The sequence below is a fragment of the Salvelinus alpinus genome, chromosome 9, assembly GCF_045679555.1.
Source record: "Salvelinus alpinus chromosome 9, SLU_Salpinus.1, whole genome shotgun sequence".
In the NCBI taxonomy this organism is placed as follows: Eukaryota; Metazoa; Chordata; class Actinopteri; order Salmoniformes; family Salmonidae; genus Salvelinus; species Salvelinus alpinus.
This window is the reverse complement of record NC_092094.1, coordinates 1,461,585-1,479,769: the sequence shown is the minus strand read 5'-3', so window position 1 is coordinate 1,479,769 and position 18,185 is coordinate 1,461,585. Positions and strand designations below refer to the sequence as shown.

The following is an 18,185-nucleotide window of genomic DNA, read 5'->3' as shown; positions in this document are numbered from 1 at the left end:
CCCTCCCTCTCTCTTGATCTCACCCCTCCCTCTTGATCTTACCCCTCTCTCTCTCTCTTGATCTCACCCCTCTCTCTCTCTCTTGATCTCACCTCTCTCTCTCTCTCTCTCCCCCCAGTTGAAGCCTGTCCTCCAGAGAGGAGGAAGTTCAGCCTCTCTTCACAACTCCACCATGAGGAACACAATCTACAAGCTGATGATTCACACACTAGACCCCCTGGGAAACAGTAGGTTACCTTTTCACCTAATTCTACAAAAGACAACAGACGTGAGTTCAAATACTATCACACATTACATTTACATTTACATTTAAGTCATTTAGCAGACGCTCTTATCCAGAGCGACTTACACATCACTTCAAATAGTTCAGCTGGGCTTGACTGAGATCGTCTGGTGCAATGGACCCAATAGAATAGTTGCCACATCCCTTATCTTTCACTCTGTTAAGAGAATTATGTTTCTCAATGTTCATAAACTGAACCTCAATGAACTACTCAGTCTGCAACCCAGAATTTATAAGATACTGGTTGAAATGAACACAGACAGAGGCCCAGCCTACAATAGTCAAATGTTTATTCACAAGAGCGCTCTGAAGTCCATTATACAAAGACACCCATTTTATAGCGCCGCACACACTTCCACACAAACAGTAGATATCATACGCACATACATACACACGAACAGTAGGTGAGTTCTCACCACTGTTTATCACTACCAAGCCGGCAGTTCCATTTCCCCGAGATTAGGGAAACCTTGAGAAGTCCTCCCTGTCCTCCTAAGTTATCTCACTTCCTGCCAGGTGGGCTCAAACACAGTCTAACTGTTCTCGGTATCTTTCTTCAGCCCCCCCCCCTCCCCCCATACAAGTTCAAATCCTGAGCTACGCCTGGCTCAGACAGTCTGGGTTTTTCCACTATACAGATACATTGTTTTAACCTAATTCTGACTAAAACTACACACATCATCAGAATATAATTTTATGATTCTAATCAATTTCATACAATTATATGGTTTCAGGGTGGAATATTCTAATCATTAATTTAAACGTATAAATTCCCTTATCACACTCCTAGCAGTCTTAATCACATGCTATAAGTGTTTGAAATATTTCAAATAGACATTGTGTTTATTTGTTGACATTTTAAATGTAAACAGTTTAGCTAGCTGGGTAACCTATGTCAATTTAAAAGTGGCTTAAGAAATGGCTTTGTACCTGCCACTACAACTATCAATATTATGGTAACTTCTTACAGTGTTACTATATTAACAGTAAACGGTATATACTGTAGGATGATATTGGTTTACTCTGACCCATACCAAAACAGTGAAACATGTTGATATGGACGGAGTACCTTTGTCCTTCTCTCAGTCAGTCAGTGAGATTAATTATCAAAGTGTTCCACGTTAAGCTTTGGCACTAAATCCAGATTGGTCCTAAGCAGATTAATACCCGTGTCAGTTTATCACCTCAACAAGGCTCTCATTCATACAGCACTACAGTATAGTAGACAACTGGTCACATAGGGTGCAATTTCTGTCCCTATTCCCTATAAAGTGCACTACATCTGACATACACTAGGTAGGGAATAGGATTAACACAGGATCCACATCAGAATAGTGACACAGGAAACAGGAAACACAACACTATCCAGTAACACAGACAACACAACACTATCCAGTAACACAGACAACATTATCCAGTAACACAGACAACACAACATTATCCAGTAAAACAGACAACACAACACTATCCAGTAACACAACACTATCCAGTAATACAGACAACACAACACTATCCAGTAACACAGACAACCCAACACTATCCAGTAACACAGACAACACAACACTATCCAGTAACACAGACAACACAACACTATCCAGTAACACAACACTATCCAGTAATACAGACAACACAACACTATCCAGTAACACAGACAACCCAACACTATCCAGTAACACAGACAACACAACACTATCCAGTAACACAGACAACACAACACTATCCAGTAACACAACACTATCCAGTAATACAGACAACACAACACTATCCAGTAACACAGACTACACAACATTATCCAGAAACACAGACAACACTATCCAGTAACACAGACAACACTATCCAGTAACACAGACAACACAACACTATCCAGTAACACAGACAACACTATCCAGTAACACAGACAACACAACACTATCCAGTAACACAGACAACACAACACTATCCAGTAACACAGACAACACAACATTATCCAGTAACACAGACAACACAACATTATCCAGTAACACAGACAACACAACATTATCCAGTAACACAGACAACACAACACAATCCAGTAACACAGACAACATTATCCAGTAACACAGACAACACAAAATTATCCAGTAACACAGACAACACAACATTATCCAATAACACAGACAACACAACACTATCCAGTAACACAGACAACACAACACTATCCAGTAACACAGACAACACAACACTATCCAGTAACACAGACAACACAACACTATACAGTAACACAGACAACACAACATTATCCAGTAACACAGACAACACAACACTATCCAGTAACACAACACTATCCAGTAACACAGACAACACAACACTATCCAGTAACACAGACAACATTATCCAGTAACACAGACAACACAACATTATCCAGTAAAACAGACAACACAACACTATCCAGTAACACAACACTATCCAGTAATACAGACAACACAACACTATCCAGTAACACGACACTATCCAGTAATACAGACAACACAACACTATCCAGTAACACAGACAACACAACACTATCCAGTAACACAGACTACACAACATTATCCAGTAACACAGACAACACAACACTATCCAGTAACACAACACTATCCAGTAATACAGACAACACAACACTATCCAGTAACACAGACAACACAACACTATCCAGTAACACAGACAACACAACATTATCCAGTAACACAGACAACACAACACTATCCAGTAACACAGACAACACAACATTATCCAGTAACACAGACAACATTATCCAGTAACACAGACAACACTATCCAGTAACACAGACAACACAACACTATCCAGTAACACAGACAACACTATCCAGTAACACAGACAACACAACACTATCCAGTAACACAGACAACAATATCCAGTAACACAGACAACACAACACTATCCAGTAACACAGACAACACAAAATTATCCAGTAACACAGACAACACTATCCAGTAACACAGACAACACTATCCAGTAACACAGACAACACAACACTATCCAGTAACACAGACAACACTATCCAGTAACACAGACAACACAACACTATCCAGTAACACAGACAACACAAAATTATCCAGTAACACAGACAACACTATCCAGTAACACAGACAACACAACACTATCCAGTAACACAGACAACACAACATTATCCAGTAACACAGACAACACAACATTATCCAGTAACACAGACAACACTATCCAGTAACACAGACAACACAACATTATCCAGTAACACAGACAACACTATCCAGTAACACAGACAACACAACACTATCCACTAACACAGACAACACAACATTATCCAGTAACACAGACAACACTATCCAGTAACACAGACAACACTATCCAGTAACACAGACAACACAACACTATCCACCAACACAGACAACACAACATTATCCAGTAACACAGACAACACTATCCAGTAACACAGACAACACAACACTATCCAGTAACACAGACAACACAATATTATCCAGTAACACAGACAACACAACACTATCCAGTAACACAGACAACACAACATTATCCAGTAACACAGACAACACTATCCAGTAACACAGACAACACAACACTATCCAGTAACACAGACAACACAACATTATCCAGTAACACAGACAACACTATCCAGTAACACAGACAACACAACACTATCCACTAACACAGACAACACAACACTATCCACTAACACAGACAACACAACATTATCCAGTAACACAGACAACACTATCCACTAACACAGACAACACAACACTATCCACTAACACAGACAACACAACACTATCCACTAACACAGACAACACAACACTATCCAGTAACACAGACAACACTATCCAGTAACACAGACAACACAACACTATCCAGTAACACAGACAACACAACATTATCCAGTAACACAGACAACACAACATTATCCAGTAACACAGACAACACTATCCAGTAACACAGACAACACAACATTATCCAGTAACACAGACAACACTATCCAGTAACACAGACAACACAACACTATCCACTAACACAGACAACACAACATTATCCAGTAACACAGACAACACTATCCAGTAACACAGACAACACTATCCAGTAACACAGACAACACAACACTATCCACCAACACAGACAACACAACATTATCCAGTAACACAGACAACACTATCCAGTAACACAGACAACACAACACTATCCAGTAACACAGACAACACAACACTATCCAGTAACACAGACAACACAACATTATCCAGTAACACAGACAACACAACACTATCCAGTAACACAGACAACACAACATTATCCAGTAACACAGACAACACTATCCAGTAACACAGACAACACTATCCAGTAACACAGACAACACTATCCAGTAACACAGACAACACTATCCAGTAACACAGACAACACTATCCAGTAACACAGACAACACAACACTATCCAGTAACACAGACAACACAACACTATCCAGTAACACAGACAACACTATCCAGTAACACAGACAACACTATCCAGTAACACAGACAACACTATCCAGTAACACAGACAACACTATCCAGTAACACAGACAACATTATCCAGTAACACAGACAACACAACATTATCCAGTAACACAGACAACACTATCCAGTAACACAGACAACACTATCCAGTAACACAGACAACACAACACTATCCAGTAACACAGACAACACAACACTATCCAGTAACACAGACAACACTATCCAGTAACACAGACAACACTATCCAGTAACACAGACAACACTATCCAGTAACACAGACAACACTATCCAGTAACACAGACAACATTATCCAGTAACACAGACAACACAACATTATCCAGTAACACAGACAACACTATCCAGTAACACAGACAACACTATCCAGTAACACAGACAACACTATCCAGTAACACAGACAACACTATCCAGTAACACAGACAACACAACACTATCCAGTAACACAGACAACGACAGTTTTAACAGAATGGCGCCGGAGGAGATGGCTGCCGTTTTACGGGCTCCTAACCAAGTGCTATCCAATTGTGCTTTTGTGTGTTTTTTTGTGTTAATTGTAACTTATTTTGTACATAATATTTCCGCCACCGTCTCTGAAGCATGCATGAGAGCACCAGCTGTTCCGGACGACTATGTCATCACGCTCTCTGTAGCCGATGTGATTAAGACCTTTAAACAGGCCAACATACACAAGGCCAGACATATTACCAGGACGTGTACTCCGAGCATAAGCTGACCAAATGACAAGTGTCTTCACTGACATTTTTAACCTGTCCCTGACCAAGTCTGTAATACCAACATATTTCAAGCAGACCACCATAGTCCTTGTGCCCAAGAACACTAAGGTAACCTGCCTAAATGACCACCGTACCACTCACATCTGTAGCCATGAAGTGCTTTGAAAGGCTGGTCATGGCTCACATCAACACCATTATCCCAGAAACTCTAGACCCACTCCAATTTGCATACCTCACCAACAGATCCACAGATGACTCAATCGCCATTCCATTCCACACTGCCCTTTCTCACCTGGACAAAAGGAACACCTAAGTGAGAATGCTAGTCATTGACAACAGCTCAGCGTTCAACATCATAGTGCCCTCAAAGCTCATCACTAAGCTAAGGACCCTGGGACTAAACATCTCCCTCTGCAACTGGATTCTGAACTTCCTGACGGGGCGCCCCAAGGTGGTAAGAGTAGGTAACAACACATCTGCCATGCTGATCCTCAACACGGGGGCCCCTCAGGGAGTACAGTCCCCTCCTGTACTCCCTGTTCACCCATGACTGCATGGCCAATCACAACTCCAACACCATCATTAAGTTTGCCAACGACACAACAGTGGTAGGCCTGATCACCGACAATGATGAGACAGCCTATAGGCAGGAGGTCAGAGATCTGTCATTGTTGTGCCAGGATAACAACCTCTCCCTCAACGTGATCAAGACAGATGAGATGATCGTGGACTACAGGAAAAGGAGGGCCGTGCACGCCCCCATTCTCATCGACGGGACTGCAGTGGAGCAGGTTGAGAGCTTCAAGTTCCTTGGTGTCCACATCACCAACGAACTATCATGGTCCAAACACACCAATACAGTCATGAAGAGGGCCCGACAATGCCTATTCCCCCTCAGGAGACTGAAAAGATGTGTCATGGGTCCTCAGATCCTCAAAAAGTTATACAGCTGCACCATCGAGAGCATCCTGACTGGTTGCATCACCGCCTGGTATGGCAACTGCTCGGCCTCTGACCGCAAGGCACTACAGAAGGTATTGCATACAGTACATCACTGGTGCCAAGTTTCCTGCCACGCTTTCGGACCTCTATACCAAACGGTGTCAGAGGAAGGCTCTAAAAATGGATTCCAGCCACACTAGTCATAGACTGTTCTCTATGCTACCGCACGGCAATCGGTACCGGAGCGCCAAGTCTAGGTCCAAAAGGCTTCTTAATACCCCCAAGCTAATCAAATGGCTACCCGGACTATTTGCATTGACCCCCTCCCATCACCATTTTTATGCTGCTGCACTTCTGTTTATTATCTATGCATCACTTTACCTCTACCTAGATGAACATATTATCTGAATTACCTCGACTAACCACTACCCCCTGTATATAGCCTCCACATTGACTCTGTACCGGTACCCCCTGTATATAGCCTCCACATTGACTCGGTACCGGTACCCCCTGTATATAGCCTCCACATTGACTCTGTACCGGTACCCCCTGTATATAGCCTCCACATTGACTCTGTACCGGTACCCCCTGTATATAGCCTCCACATTGACTCTGTACCGGTACCCCCTGTATATAGCCTCCACATTGACTCTGTACCGGTACCCCCTGTATATAGCCTCCACATTGACTCTGTACCGATACCCCCTGTATATAGCCTCCACATTGACTCTGTACCGGTACCCCCTGTATATAGCCTCCACATTGACTCTGTACCGGTACCCCCTGTATATAGCCTCCACATTGACTCTGTACCGGTACCCCCTGTATATAGCCTCCACATTGACTCTGTACCGGTACCCCCTGTATATAGCCTCCACATTGTCTCTGTACCGGTACCCCCTGTATATAGCCTCCACATTGACTCTGTACCGGTACCCCCTGTATATAGCCTCCACATTGACTCTGTACCAGTACCCCCTGTATATAGCCTCCACATTGACTCTGTACCGGTACCCCCTGTATATAGCCTCCACATTGACTCTGTACCGGTACCCCCCTGTATATAGCCTCCACATTGACTCTGTACCGGTACCCCCTGTATATAGCCTCGTTACTGTTATTTTATTTTTGCTCTTTAACTATTTGTTATTTTTCAATTTTCTTCTAAACTGTATTGTCGGTTAAGGGCTTGTAAGTAAGCATTTCACTATTGTATTCGGTGCATGTGACAAATTTGATTTGATGTCATCTCAATCCCTTGATTATCCATACAGTAGATCACCAGCGCTCAGATAGGGACTAGTACTATATCTCTTGACACAATGATGAAAATAATCATGGCCTCTAAACCTTCAAGCTGCATACTGGACCCTATTCCAACTAAACTACTGAAAGAGCTGCTTCCTGTGCTTGGCCCTTGTATGTTGAACATAATAAATGGCTCCCTATCAACCAGATGTGTACCAAACTCACTAAAAGTGGCAGTAATAAAGCCTCTCTTGAAAAAGCCAAACCGTGACCCAGAAAATATAAAAAACTATCGGCCTATATCGAATCTCCCATTCCTCTCAAACAATTTGAAAAAAGCTGTTGCACAATAACTCACTGCCTTCCTGAAGACAAATAATGTATACGAAATGCTTCAGTCTGGTTTTAGACCCCATCATAGCACTGAGACTGCACTTGTGAAGGTGGTAAATTACCTTTTAATGACGTTAGACCGAGGCTCTGCATCTGTCCTCGTGCTCCTAGACCTTAGTGCTGCTTTTGATACCATCGATCACCACATTCTTTTGGAGAGATTGGAAACCCTAATTGGTCTACACGGACAAGTTCTTGCCTGGTTTAGGTCTTATCTGTCGGAAAGATATCAGATATCAATTTGTCTCTTTGAATGATTTGTCCTCTGACAAATCAATTGTACGTTTCGGCATTCCTCAAGGATACAAGGGTAGTATGCAGCTTGTAGGTTTAGAGGCCATGATTAATTTCATCAATGTGTCAAGAGATATAGTACTTGATCCTAGGTCCTGGCAGAGTTGTGCAGACTCAGGACAACTGAGCTTTGGAGGAATACGCAGATTTAAAGAGGAGTCCGTAATTTGCTTTCTAATGATCATGATCTTTTCCTCAAAGAAGTTCATGAATTTATTACTGCTGAAGTGAAAGCCATCCTCTCTTGGGGAATGCTGCTTTTTAGTTAGCTTTGCGACAGTATCAAAAATACATTTTGGATTGGTCTTATTTTCCTCAATTAAGTTAGAAAAGTAGGATGATCGAGCAGCAGTGAGGGATCTTCGATACTGCACGGTACTGTCTTTCCAAGCTAGTCGGAAGACTTCCAGTTTGGTGTAGCGCCATTTCCGTTCCAATTTTCTGGAAGCTTACTTCAGAGCTCGGGTATTTTCTGTACACCAGGGAGCTAGTTAGGTGGTCAACTGATTTTTGTACTCTGACTTCCTTGGGTAGGCGGATGGAGTCTGGAAGGGCATCTAGGAATCTTTGGATTGTCCGAGAATTTATAGCACAACTTTTGATGCTCCTTGGTTGGGGTCTGAGCAGATTATTTGTTGCGATTGCAAACGTAATAGAATGGTGGTCCGATAGTCCAGGATTATGAGGAAAAACATTAAGATCCACAACATTTATTCCATGGGACATAACCAGGTCCAGAGTATGACTGTGGCCATGTTGGACAAAACCCACTGAGTCGATGATGGCTCCGAAAGCCTTTTGGAGTGGGTCTGTGGACTTTTCCATGTGAATATTAAAGTCACCAAAAATTAGAATATTGTCTGCCATGACTACAAGGTCCGATAGGAATTCAGGGAACTCAGTGAGGAACGCTGTATATGGCCCAGGAGGCCTGCAAACAGTAGCTATAAAAAGTGATTGAGTAGGCTGCATAGATTTCATGACTAGAAGCTCAAAAGACGAAAACGTCATTTTCTTTTTTGTAAATTGAAATTTGCTATCGTAAATGTTAGCAACAACTCCGCCTTTGCGGGATGCACGGGGGATATGGTGAGGCCTCATTTAACACAGTATATTCATCAGGCTTAAGCCATGTTTCAATCAGGCCAATCACATCAAGATTATGATCAGTGATTAGTTCATTGACTATAACTGCCTTTGAAGTGAGGGATCTAACATTAAGTAACCCTATTTTGAGATGTGAGGTATCACGATCTCTTTCAATAATGGCAGGAATGGAGGAGGTCTTTATCCTAATGAGATTGCTAAGGCAAACACCACCATGTTTAGTTTTGCCCAACCTAGGTCGAGGCACAGACAGGGTCTCAATGGGGATAGCTGAGCTGACTACACTGACTGTGCTAGTGGCAGACTCCACTAAGCTGGCAGGCTGGCTAACAGCCTGCTGCCTGGCCTGCACCCTATCTCATTGTGGAGCTAGAGGAGTTAGAGCCCTGTCTATGTTGGTAGATAAGATGAGAGCACCCCTCCAGCTAGGATGGAGTCCGTCACTTCTCAGCAGGTCAGGCTTGGTCCTGTTTGTGGGTGAGTCCCAGAAAGAGGGCCAATTATCTACAAATTCTATCTTTTGGGAGGAGCAGAAAACAGTTTTCAACCAGCGATTGAGTTGTGAGACTCTGCTGTAGAGCTCATCACTCCCCCTAACTGGGAGGGGGCCAGAGACAATTACTCGATGCCGACACATCTTTCTAGCTGATTTACACACTGAAGCTATGTTGCGCTTGGTGACCTCTGACTGTTTCATCCTAACATCGTTGGTGCCGACGTGGATAACAATATCTCTATACTCTCTACACTCGCCAGTTTTAGCTTTAGCCAGCACCATCTTCAGATTAGCCTTAACGTCGGTAGCCCTGCCCCCTGGTAAACAGTGTATGATCGCTGGATGATTTGTTTTAAGTCAATACTGCGGGTAATGACATCACATAATTCGGTATAAAAACGAACAAATGTAGATATTTACGTTGAAGACAACTTGAAATGAAATGCCTCAATTTGACTTGCTATGACATAGGAATTCACCATTTCACAAAGTAAAATGAATGAATCCTCAAAACCTTTAAAAATGACACCATTAAATTGTCATGTTTAATTGTCATGTCTTCAGACTGTCACGTACAGTAATGTGTCGTCAGACTGTCACGTACAGTAATGTGTCGTCAGACTGTCACGTACAGTAATGTGTCTTCAGACTGTCACGTACAGTAATGTGTCGTCAGACTGTCACGTACAGTAATGTGTCTTCAGACTGTCACGTACAGTAATGTGTCTTCAGACTGTCACGTACAGTAATGTGTCTTCAGACTGTCACGTACAGTAATGTGTCGTCAGACTGTCACGTACAGTAATGTGTCTTCAGACTGTCACGTACAGTAATGTGTCTTCAGACTGTCACGTACAGTAATGTGTCGTCAGACTGTCACGTACAGTAATGTGTCTTCAGACTGTCACGTACAGTAATGTGTCTTCAGACTGTCACGTACAGTAATGTGTCGTCAGACTGTCACGTACAGTAATGTGTCGTCAGACTGTCACGTACAGTAATGTGTCGTCAGACTGTCACGTACAGTAATGTGTCTTCAGACTGTCACGTACAGTAATGTGTCTTCAGACTGTCACGTACAGTAATGTGTCTTCAGACTGTCACGTACAGTAATGTGTCTTCAGACTGTCACGTACAGTAATGTGTCTTCAGACTGTCACGTACAGTAATGTGTCTTCAGACTGTCACGTACAGTAATGTGTCTTCAGGCTGTCACGTACAGTAATGTGTCTTCAGACTGTCACGTACAGTAATGTGTCTTCAGACTGTCACGTACAGTAATGTGTCGTCAGACTGTCACGTACAGTAATGTCGTCAGACTGTCACGTACAGTAATGTGTCTTCAGACTGTCACGTACAGTAATGTGTCGTCAGACTGTCACGTACAGTAATGTCGTCAGACTGTCACGTACAGTAATGTGTCTTCAGACTGTCACGTACAGTAATGTGTCTTCAGACTGTCACGTACAGTAATGTGTCGTCAGACTGTCACGTACAGTAATGTGTCTTCAGACTGTCACGTACAGTAATGTCGTCAGACTGTCACGTACAGTAATGTCGTCAGACTGTCACGTACAGTAATGTCGTCAGACTGTCACGTACAGTAATGTCGTCAGACTGTCACGTACAGTAATGTCGTGGTCAGACTGTCACGTACAGTAATGTCGTCGTCAGACTGTCACGTACAGTAATGTGTTGATAATGATCAAGTAATTGCATCATGATTCCATCCATTAAAGTTATTGTACTGCGTTCTGCAGACTAGCGAGTTATTCTCTGAAATACAGTCTGCATTCTGCAGACTAGTTATTCTCCGTAATACAGTCTGCTTGTCTTGTTTGCAGTGAAGTTTAAAAAGAACAGACAACCATTCTAAACAGCGTTGCCATGGGGACAGCAAAGACAGACAAACCTAAAGGTGAGATGGACACAAAGGAATGAGGAGTTCTTCTGACCCGGCTGTAATGCCGAGGGGGTGGATATACACTGAGAGTACAAAACATTAAGAACATCTGCTCTTTCCATGACGTAGACTGACCAGGTGAATCCAGGTGAAAGATTATCGACTGTCAACTGTTAAATCCTCTTCAATCAGTGTAGATAAGGGGAGGAGACAGGTTAAAGAAGGACTTTTAACCTTTGAGACAATGGATTGTGTATGTGTGTGCCATTCAGAGGGTGAATGGGCAAGACAAAATGTTTAACTGACAGTTTGAGAGTGTCAAGAACTGCAATGCTGCTGGATTTGTCACACTCATCAGTTTCATGTGTGTATCAAGAATGGTCCACCACCCAAAGGACATCCAGCCAGCTGGACACAATTGAGGCTGTTCTGAAGGCAAAAGGGAGGGGGGGGGGGGGCAACTCAATATTAGGAAGTTGTTTCTAATGTTTTGTTCACTCGGTGTGTAGCAGATGTCTGTAAAACTCACTCCTCAGTCTCCACTAGGTGGTGCAACTGGGTAAAACGCTTCAGGAAGGCGGTCACGTGTTTTTGCGATGCAGAGGTCCTGGGTTTGAGCCTCGGTATGAATCAGGAGGAAGCAGTACTTATTAAAGCAAGAAGGTGGAGCTATTGTCCTTTGGATAAAAAATGTTCTGCTGTAGGAGAGGTTACTGCTACCTGCCAGCAGATGGAGCTGTTATCCTCTGGATTAAAGCATTCTGCTGTAGGAGAGGTTACTGCTACCTGCCAGCAGGTGGAGCTGTTATCCTCTGGATTAAAGCATTCTGCTGTAGGAGAGCCTTAAACCATGAAATCATACATGAAAATCCATTCCAACTCTGGTTTTGTCTTTGTCCAGGCCTGTACACAATAGAGTATAACCATCATGTTCCATCTTACTAATGGAAATTACTGCTAATTTACCCTGCATTGAAAGAAGAATAAACAGATTGATAACCCCCTAGAATGACTCCATAAGACTCCTGAACACCTATTAAAATGGCTACTCAGACTATTTGCATTGCGCCCGGTGGTGGTTCCTTTATTTACTATAAATGAGGAGAGACAAACTTATCACACAAGTCAGAGTTATACTTAAACTAAATCTTTAATAGTGAGAGCTTTGTAATACCAACGGCATTTCGACTAATCACCGTTTCTGATGATCCGTTGAAAAGCCCCAAGACAAAAGTACAGAGGTCTTGGATAGCCAAGATAGACCCCTTTCAACCTACTTGACGAACAACAGATATATAGAACGGGTCACAAGGTGAGACTTTTTAAATGAGAAAGGAGAAAGGAGTATCCCGTAGCCAGATAGCATTCGCTATAAATTATCGTTCAGTTTGGTCCCTAAGACGAGGTTCCGATCTCATTCCTGGTAATCATAGCACAAAAACACCAACTCGACCAATGGCATAAATCAATTGTTAACTCCAGACACTACCACACACATCCCCCAAGGCCAAAGGAGGGGGTGACTGGTGCAGACATTGTGGAGACAAGTAATTGGTTCCCCATTTAATAACGCCATCCCTTCACATGGTTTAAGAATAGGTAGACACATTCACATATGAAGACAATGTTCCCTCCTGTCCTCTTCCCTTTCTGATATTCTGCATAGCACCAGGGACATGTGAAAGACAAGCCTGACCTCTCCCCTCTCTGGGCCCCAGGTGACTGAGCCCCAGGTGACTGAGCCCCAGGTGTCTGAGCCCCAGGTTTCTGGGCCCCAGGTGACTGAGCCCCAGGTGACTGAGCCCCAGGTGTCTGGGCCCCAGGTGACTGAGCCCCAGGTGACTGAGCCCCAGGTGTCTGAGCCCCAGGTTTCTGGGCCCCAGGTGACTGAGCCCCAGGTGACTGAGCCCCAGGTGACTGAGCCACAGGTGACTGAGCCCCAGGTGACTGAGCCCCAGGTGTCTGAGCCCCAGGTGACTAGGAGCCCCAGGTGACTAGGAGCCCCAGGTGACTAGGAGCCCCAGGTGACTAGGAGCCCCAGGTGACTAGGAGCCCCAGGTGAGGGAAGAAGTCCAACTGCCAACACCAGAGTCCAAAGGGACACATTCTAATAACAAGTATATCACATAAACATATTATGCAGATAAGACATCTTAATTATCTATGTTACCCAACTCATTCTGATTCTTCTGCTGCTACTCTCTGTTATTATCTATGTTACCCAACTCATTCTGATTCTGCTGCTGCTACTCTCTGTTATTATCTATGTTACCCAACTCATTCTGATTCTTCTGCTGCTACTCTCTGTTATTATCTATGTTACCCAACTCATTCTGATTCTTCTGCTGCTACTCTCTGTTATTATCTATGTTACCCAACTCATTCTGATTCTTCTGCTGCTACTCTATGTTATTATCTATGTTACCCAACTCATTCTGATTCTTCTGCTGCTACTCTCTGTTATTATCTATGTTACCCAACTCATTCTGATTCTTCTGCTGCTACTCTCTGTTATTATCTATGTTACCCAACTCATTCTGATTCTGCTGCTGCTACTCTCTGTTATTATCTATGTTACCCAACTCATTCTGATTCTTCTGCTGCTACTCTCTGTTATTATCTATGTTACCCAACTCATTCTGATTCTTCTGCTGCTACTCTCTGTTATTATCTATGTTACCCAACTCATTCTGATTCTTCTGCTGCTACTCTCTGTTATTATCTATGTTACCCAACTCATTCTGATTCTTCTGCTGCTACTCTCTGTTATTATCTATGTTACCCAACTCATTCTGATTCTTCTGCTGCTACTCTCTGTTATTATCTATGTTACCCAACTCATTCTGATTCTTCTGCTGCTACTCTCTGTTATTATCTATGTTACCCAACTCATTCTGATTCTTCTGCTGCTACTCTCTGTTATTATCTATGTTACACAACTCATTCTGATTCTTCTGCTGCTACTCTCTGTTATTATCTATGTTACCCAACTCATTCTGATTCTTCTGCTGCTACTCTCTGTTATTATCTATGTTACCCAACTCATTCTGATTCTTCTGCTGCTACTCTCTGTTATTATCTATGTTACCCAACTCATTCTGATTCTTCTGCTGCTACTCTCTGTTATTATCTATGTTACCCAACTCATTCTGATTCTTCTGCTGCTACTCTCTGTTATTATCTATGTTACACAACTCATTCTGATTCTTCTGCTGCTACTCTCTGTTATTATCTATGTTACACAACTCATTCTGATTTTTCTGCTGCTACTCTCTGTTATTATCTATGTTACCCAACTCATTCTGATTCTTCTGCTGCTACTCTCTGTTATTATCTATGTTACCCAACTCATTCTGATTCTTCTGCTGCTACTCTCTGTTATTATCTATGTTACCCAACTCATTCTGATTCTTCTGCTGCTACTCTCTGTTATTATCTATGTTACCCAACTCATTCTGATTCTTCTGCTGCTACTCTCTGTTATTATCTATGTTACCCAACTCATTCTGATTCTTCTGCTGCTACTCTATGTTATTATCTATGTTACCCAACTCATTCTGATTCTTCTGCTGCTACTCTCTGTTATTATCTATGTTACACAACTCATTCTGATTCTTCTGCTGCCACTCTCTGTTATTATCTATGTTACCCAACTCATTCTGATTCTTCTGCTGCTACTCTATGTTATTATCTATGTTACCCAACTCATTCTGATTCTTCTGCTGCTACTCTCTGTTATTATCTATGTTACCCAACTCATTCTGATTCTTCTGCTGCTACTCTCTGTTATTATCTATGTTACACAACTCATTCTGATTCTTCTGCTGCTACTCTCTGTTATTATCTATGTTACACAACTCATTCTGATTCTTCTGCTGCTACTCTCTGTTATTATCTATGTTACACAACTCATTCTGATTCTTCTGCTACTCTCTGTTATTATCTATGTTACCCAACTCATTCTGATTCTTCTGCTGCTACTCTCTGTTATTATCTATGTTACACAACTCATTCTGATTCTTCTGCTACTCTCTGTTATTATCTATGTTACCCAACTCATTATGATTCTTCTGCTGCTACTCTCTGTTATTATCTATGTTACACAACTCATTCTGATTCTTCTGCTGCTACTCTCTGTTATTATCTATGTTACCCAACTCATTCTGATTCTTCTGCTGCTACTCTATGTTATTATCTATGTTACCCAACTCATTCTGATTCTTCTGCTGCTACTCTCTGTTATTATCTATGTTACCCAACTCATTCTGATTCTTCTGCTGCTACTCTCTGTTATTATCTATGTTACACAACTCATTCTGATTCTTCTGCTGCTACTCTCTGTTATTATCTATGTTACCCAACTCATTCTGATTCTTCTGCTGCTACTCTCTGTTATTATCTATGTTACACAACTCATTCTGATTCTTCTGCTGCTACTCTCTGTTATTATCTATGTTACACAACTCATTCTGATTTTTCTGCTGCTACTCTCTGTTATTATCTATGTTACACAACTCATTCTGATTTTTCTGCTGCTACTCTCTGTTATTATCTATGTTACACAACTCATTCTGATTCTTCTGCTGCTACTCTCTGTTATTATCTATGTTACACAACTCATTCTGATTTTTCTGCTGCTACTCTCTGTTATTATCTATGTTACACAACTCATTCTGATTCTTCTGCTGCTACTCTCTGTTATTATCTATGCATAGTACCTTTATTAACTCTACCTACATGTACATATTACCTCAATTACCTTGACTAACCGGTGCCCCTGCACATTGACTCTGTACCAGTACCTCCTGTATATAGCCTCGCTTTTGTTATTTTAATGCTGCTCTTTAATGATTTGTTACCTTTATTTCTTATTCTTATTTTTTAAGGTATTTATTTGAAACGGCATTGTTGGTTAAGTGCATGTAAGTAAGCATTTCACTGTAAGGTCTACACCAGCTGTATTCGGCGAATGTGACAAATAAAATTTGATTTGATTTTAATGTAAGCCGGGGGGGATGGTTCTACCAACCTAACATAGGGAATTGTTTTAAGGTGGTCACACCAAGGATAGGCCCGGGGGGGGGGGGGCAATCAGTTGTGTTGTGACAAGGTAGGGGTGGTATACAGAAGATAGCCCCATTTGGTAAAAGACCAAGTCTATATTAGGCAAGAGCAGCTCAAATAAGCAGAGAAAAATGACAGTCCAGCATTACTATAAGACATGAAAGCCAATCAATGCAGAACATTTCAAGAACTTTGAAAGTTTCTTCAAGTGCAGTCGCAAAAACCATCAAGTGCTATGATGAAACTGGCTCTCATGAGGACCCCCACAGGAAAGGAAGACCAGAGTTACCTCTGCTGCAGAGGATACATTCATTAGAGTTACCAGCCTCAGATTGCAGCCCAAATAAATGCTTCACAGAGTTCAAGTAATGGACACATCTCAACATCAACTGTTTAGAGGAGACTGTGTGAATCAGACCTTCAGGCCTTGCTGCAAAAAAAAACACTACTAAAGGACACCAATTATAAGAAGAGACTTGCTTGGGCCATGAATCACAAGCAATGGACATGAGACAAGTGGAAATGTGTCCTTTGGCCTGATGAGTCCAAATTTTAGATTTTTGGTTCCAACCGCCGTGTCTTTGTGAGACGCAGAGTAGGTGAAACAATGATCTCTGTATGTGTGGTTCCCACCGTGAAGCATGGAGGAGGAGGTGTTGTGGTGTGGGGGTGCTTTTCTGGTGACACTGTCTGTGATTTATTTAGAATTCAAGGCACACTTAACCAGCATGGCTACCACAGCATTCTGCAGCGATATGCCATCCCATCTGGTTTGGGCTTAGTAGGACTATCATTTGTTTTTCAACAGGACAATGACCCAAAATACAACTCCAGGCTGTGTAAGGGCTATTTGACCAAGGAGAGTGATGGAGTGCTTCATCAGATGACCGGACTCTACAATCAACCAACCTCAACCCAATTGAGATGGTTTGGGATGAGTTGGACCGCAGAGTGAAGGAAAAGCATCCAACAAGTGCTCAGCATGTGTGGGAACTCTTTCAAGACTGTTGGAAAAGCATTCCTCATGAACCTGGTTGAGAGAATGCCAAGAGTGTGCAAAGCTGTCGTTAATGCAAAGGGTGGCTACTTTGAAGAATCTAAAATTTGGAATTTGCCAAAAGGCACCTAAAGGACTCTCAGACCATGAGAAACAAGATTCTCTGGTCTGATGAAACCAAGATTGAACTCTTTGGCCTGCAAGCCAAGCGTC

General features: G+C 42.3%; 1 protein-coding gene across 1 annotated transcript in view; it reads left to right on the top strand.

The window, feature by feature from the left end:
• The window catches only part of LOC139584097 (sodium/potassium/calcium exchanger 1-like), a 53,381-nt gene that overhangs the window by 25,614 nt on the left and 9,582 nt on the right, over positions 1-18,185 (top strand). Inside the window, exons 5-6 of the mRNA XM_071415605.1 lie at positions 119-268; positions 13,630-13,884. Coding sequence (XP_071271706.1) covers positions 119-268; positions 13,630-13,884 — 405 coding nt within the window. The remainder of the gene's footprint in view (positions 1-118; positions 269-13,629; positions 13,885-18,185) is intronic.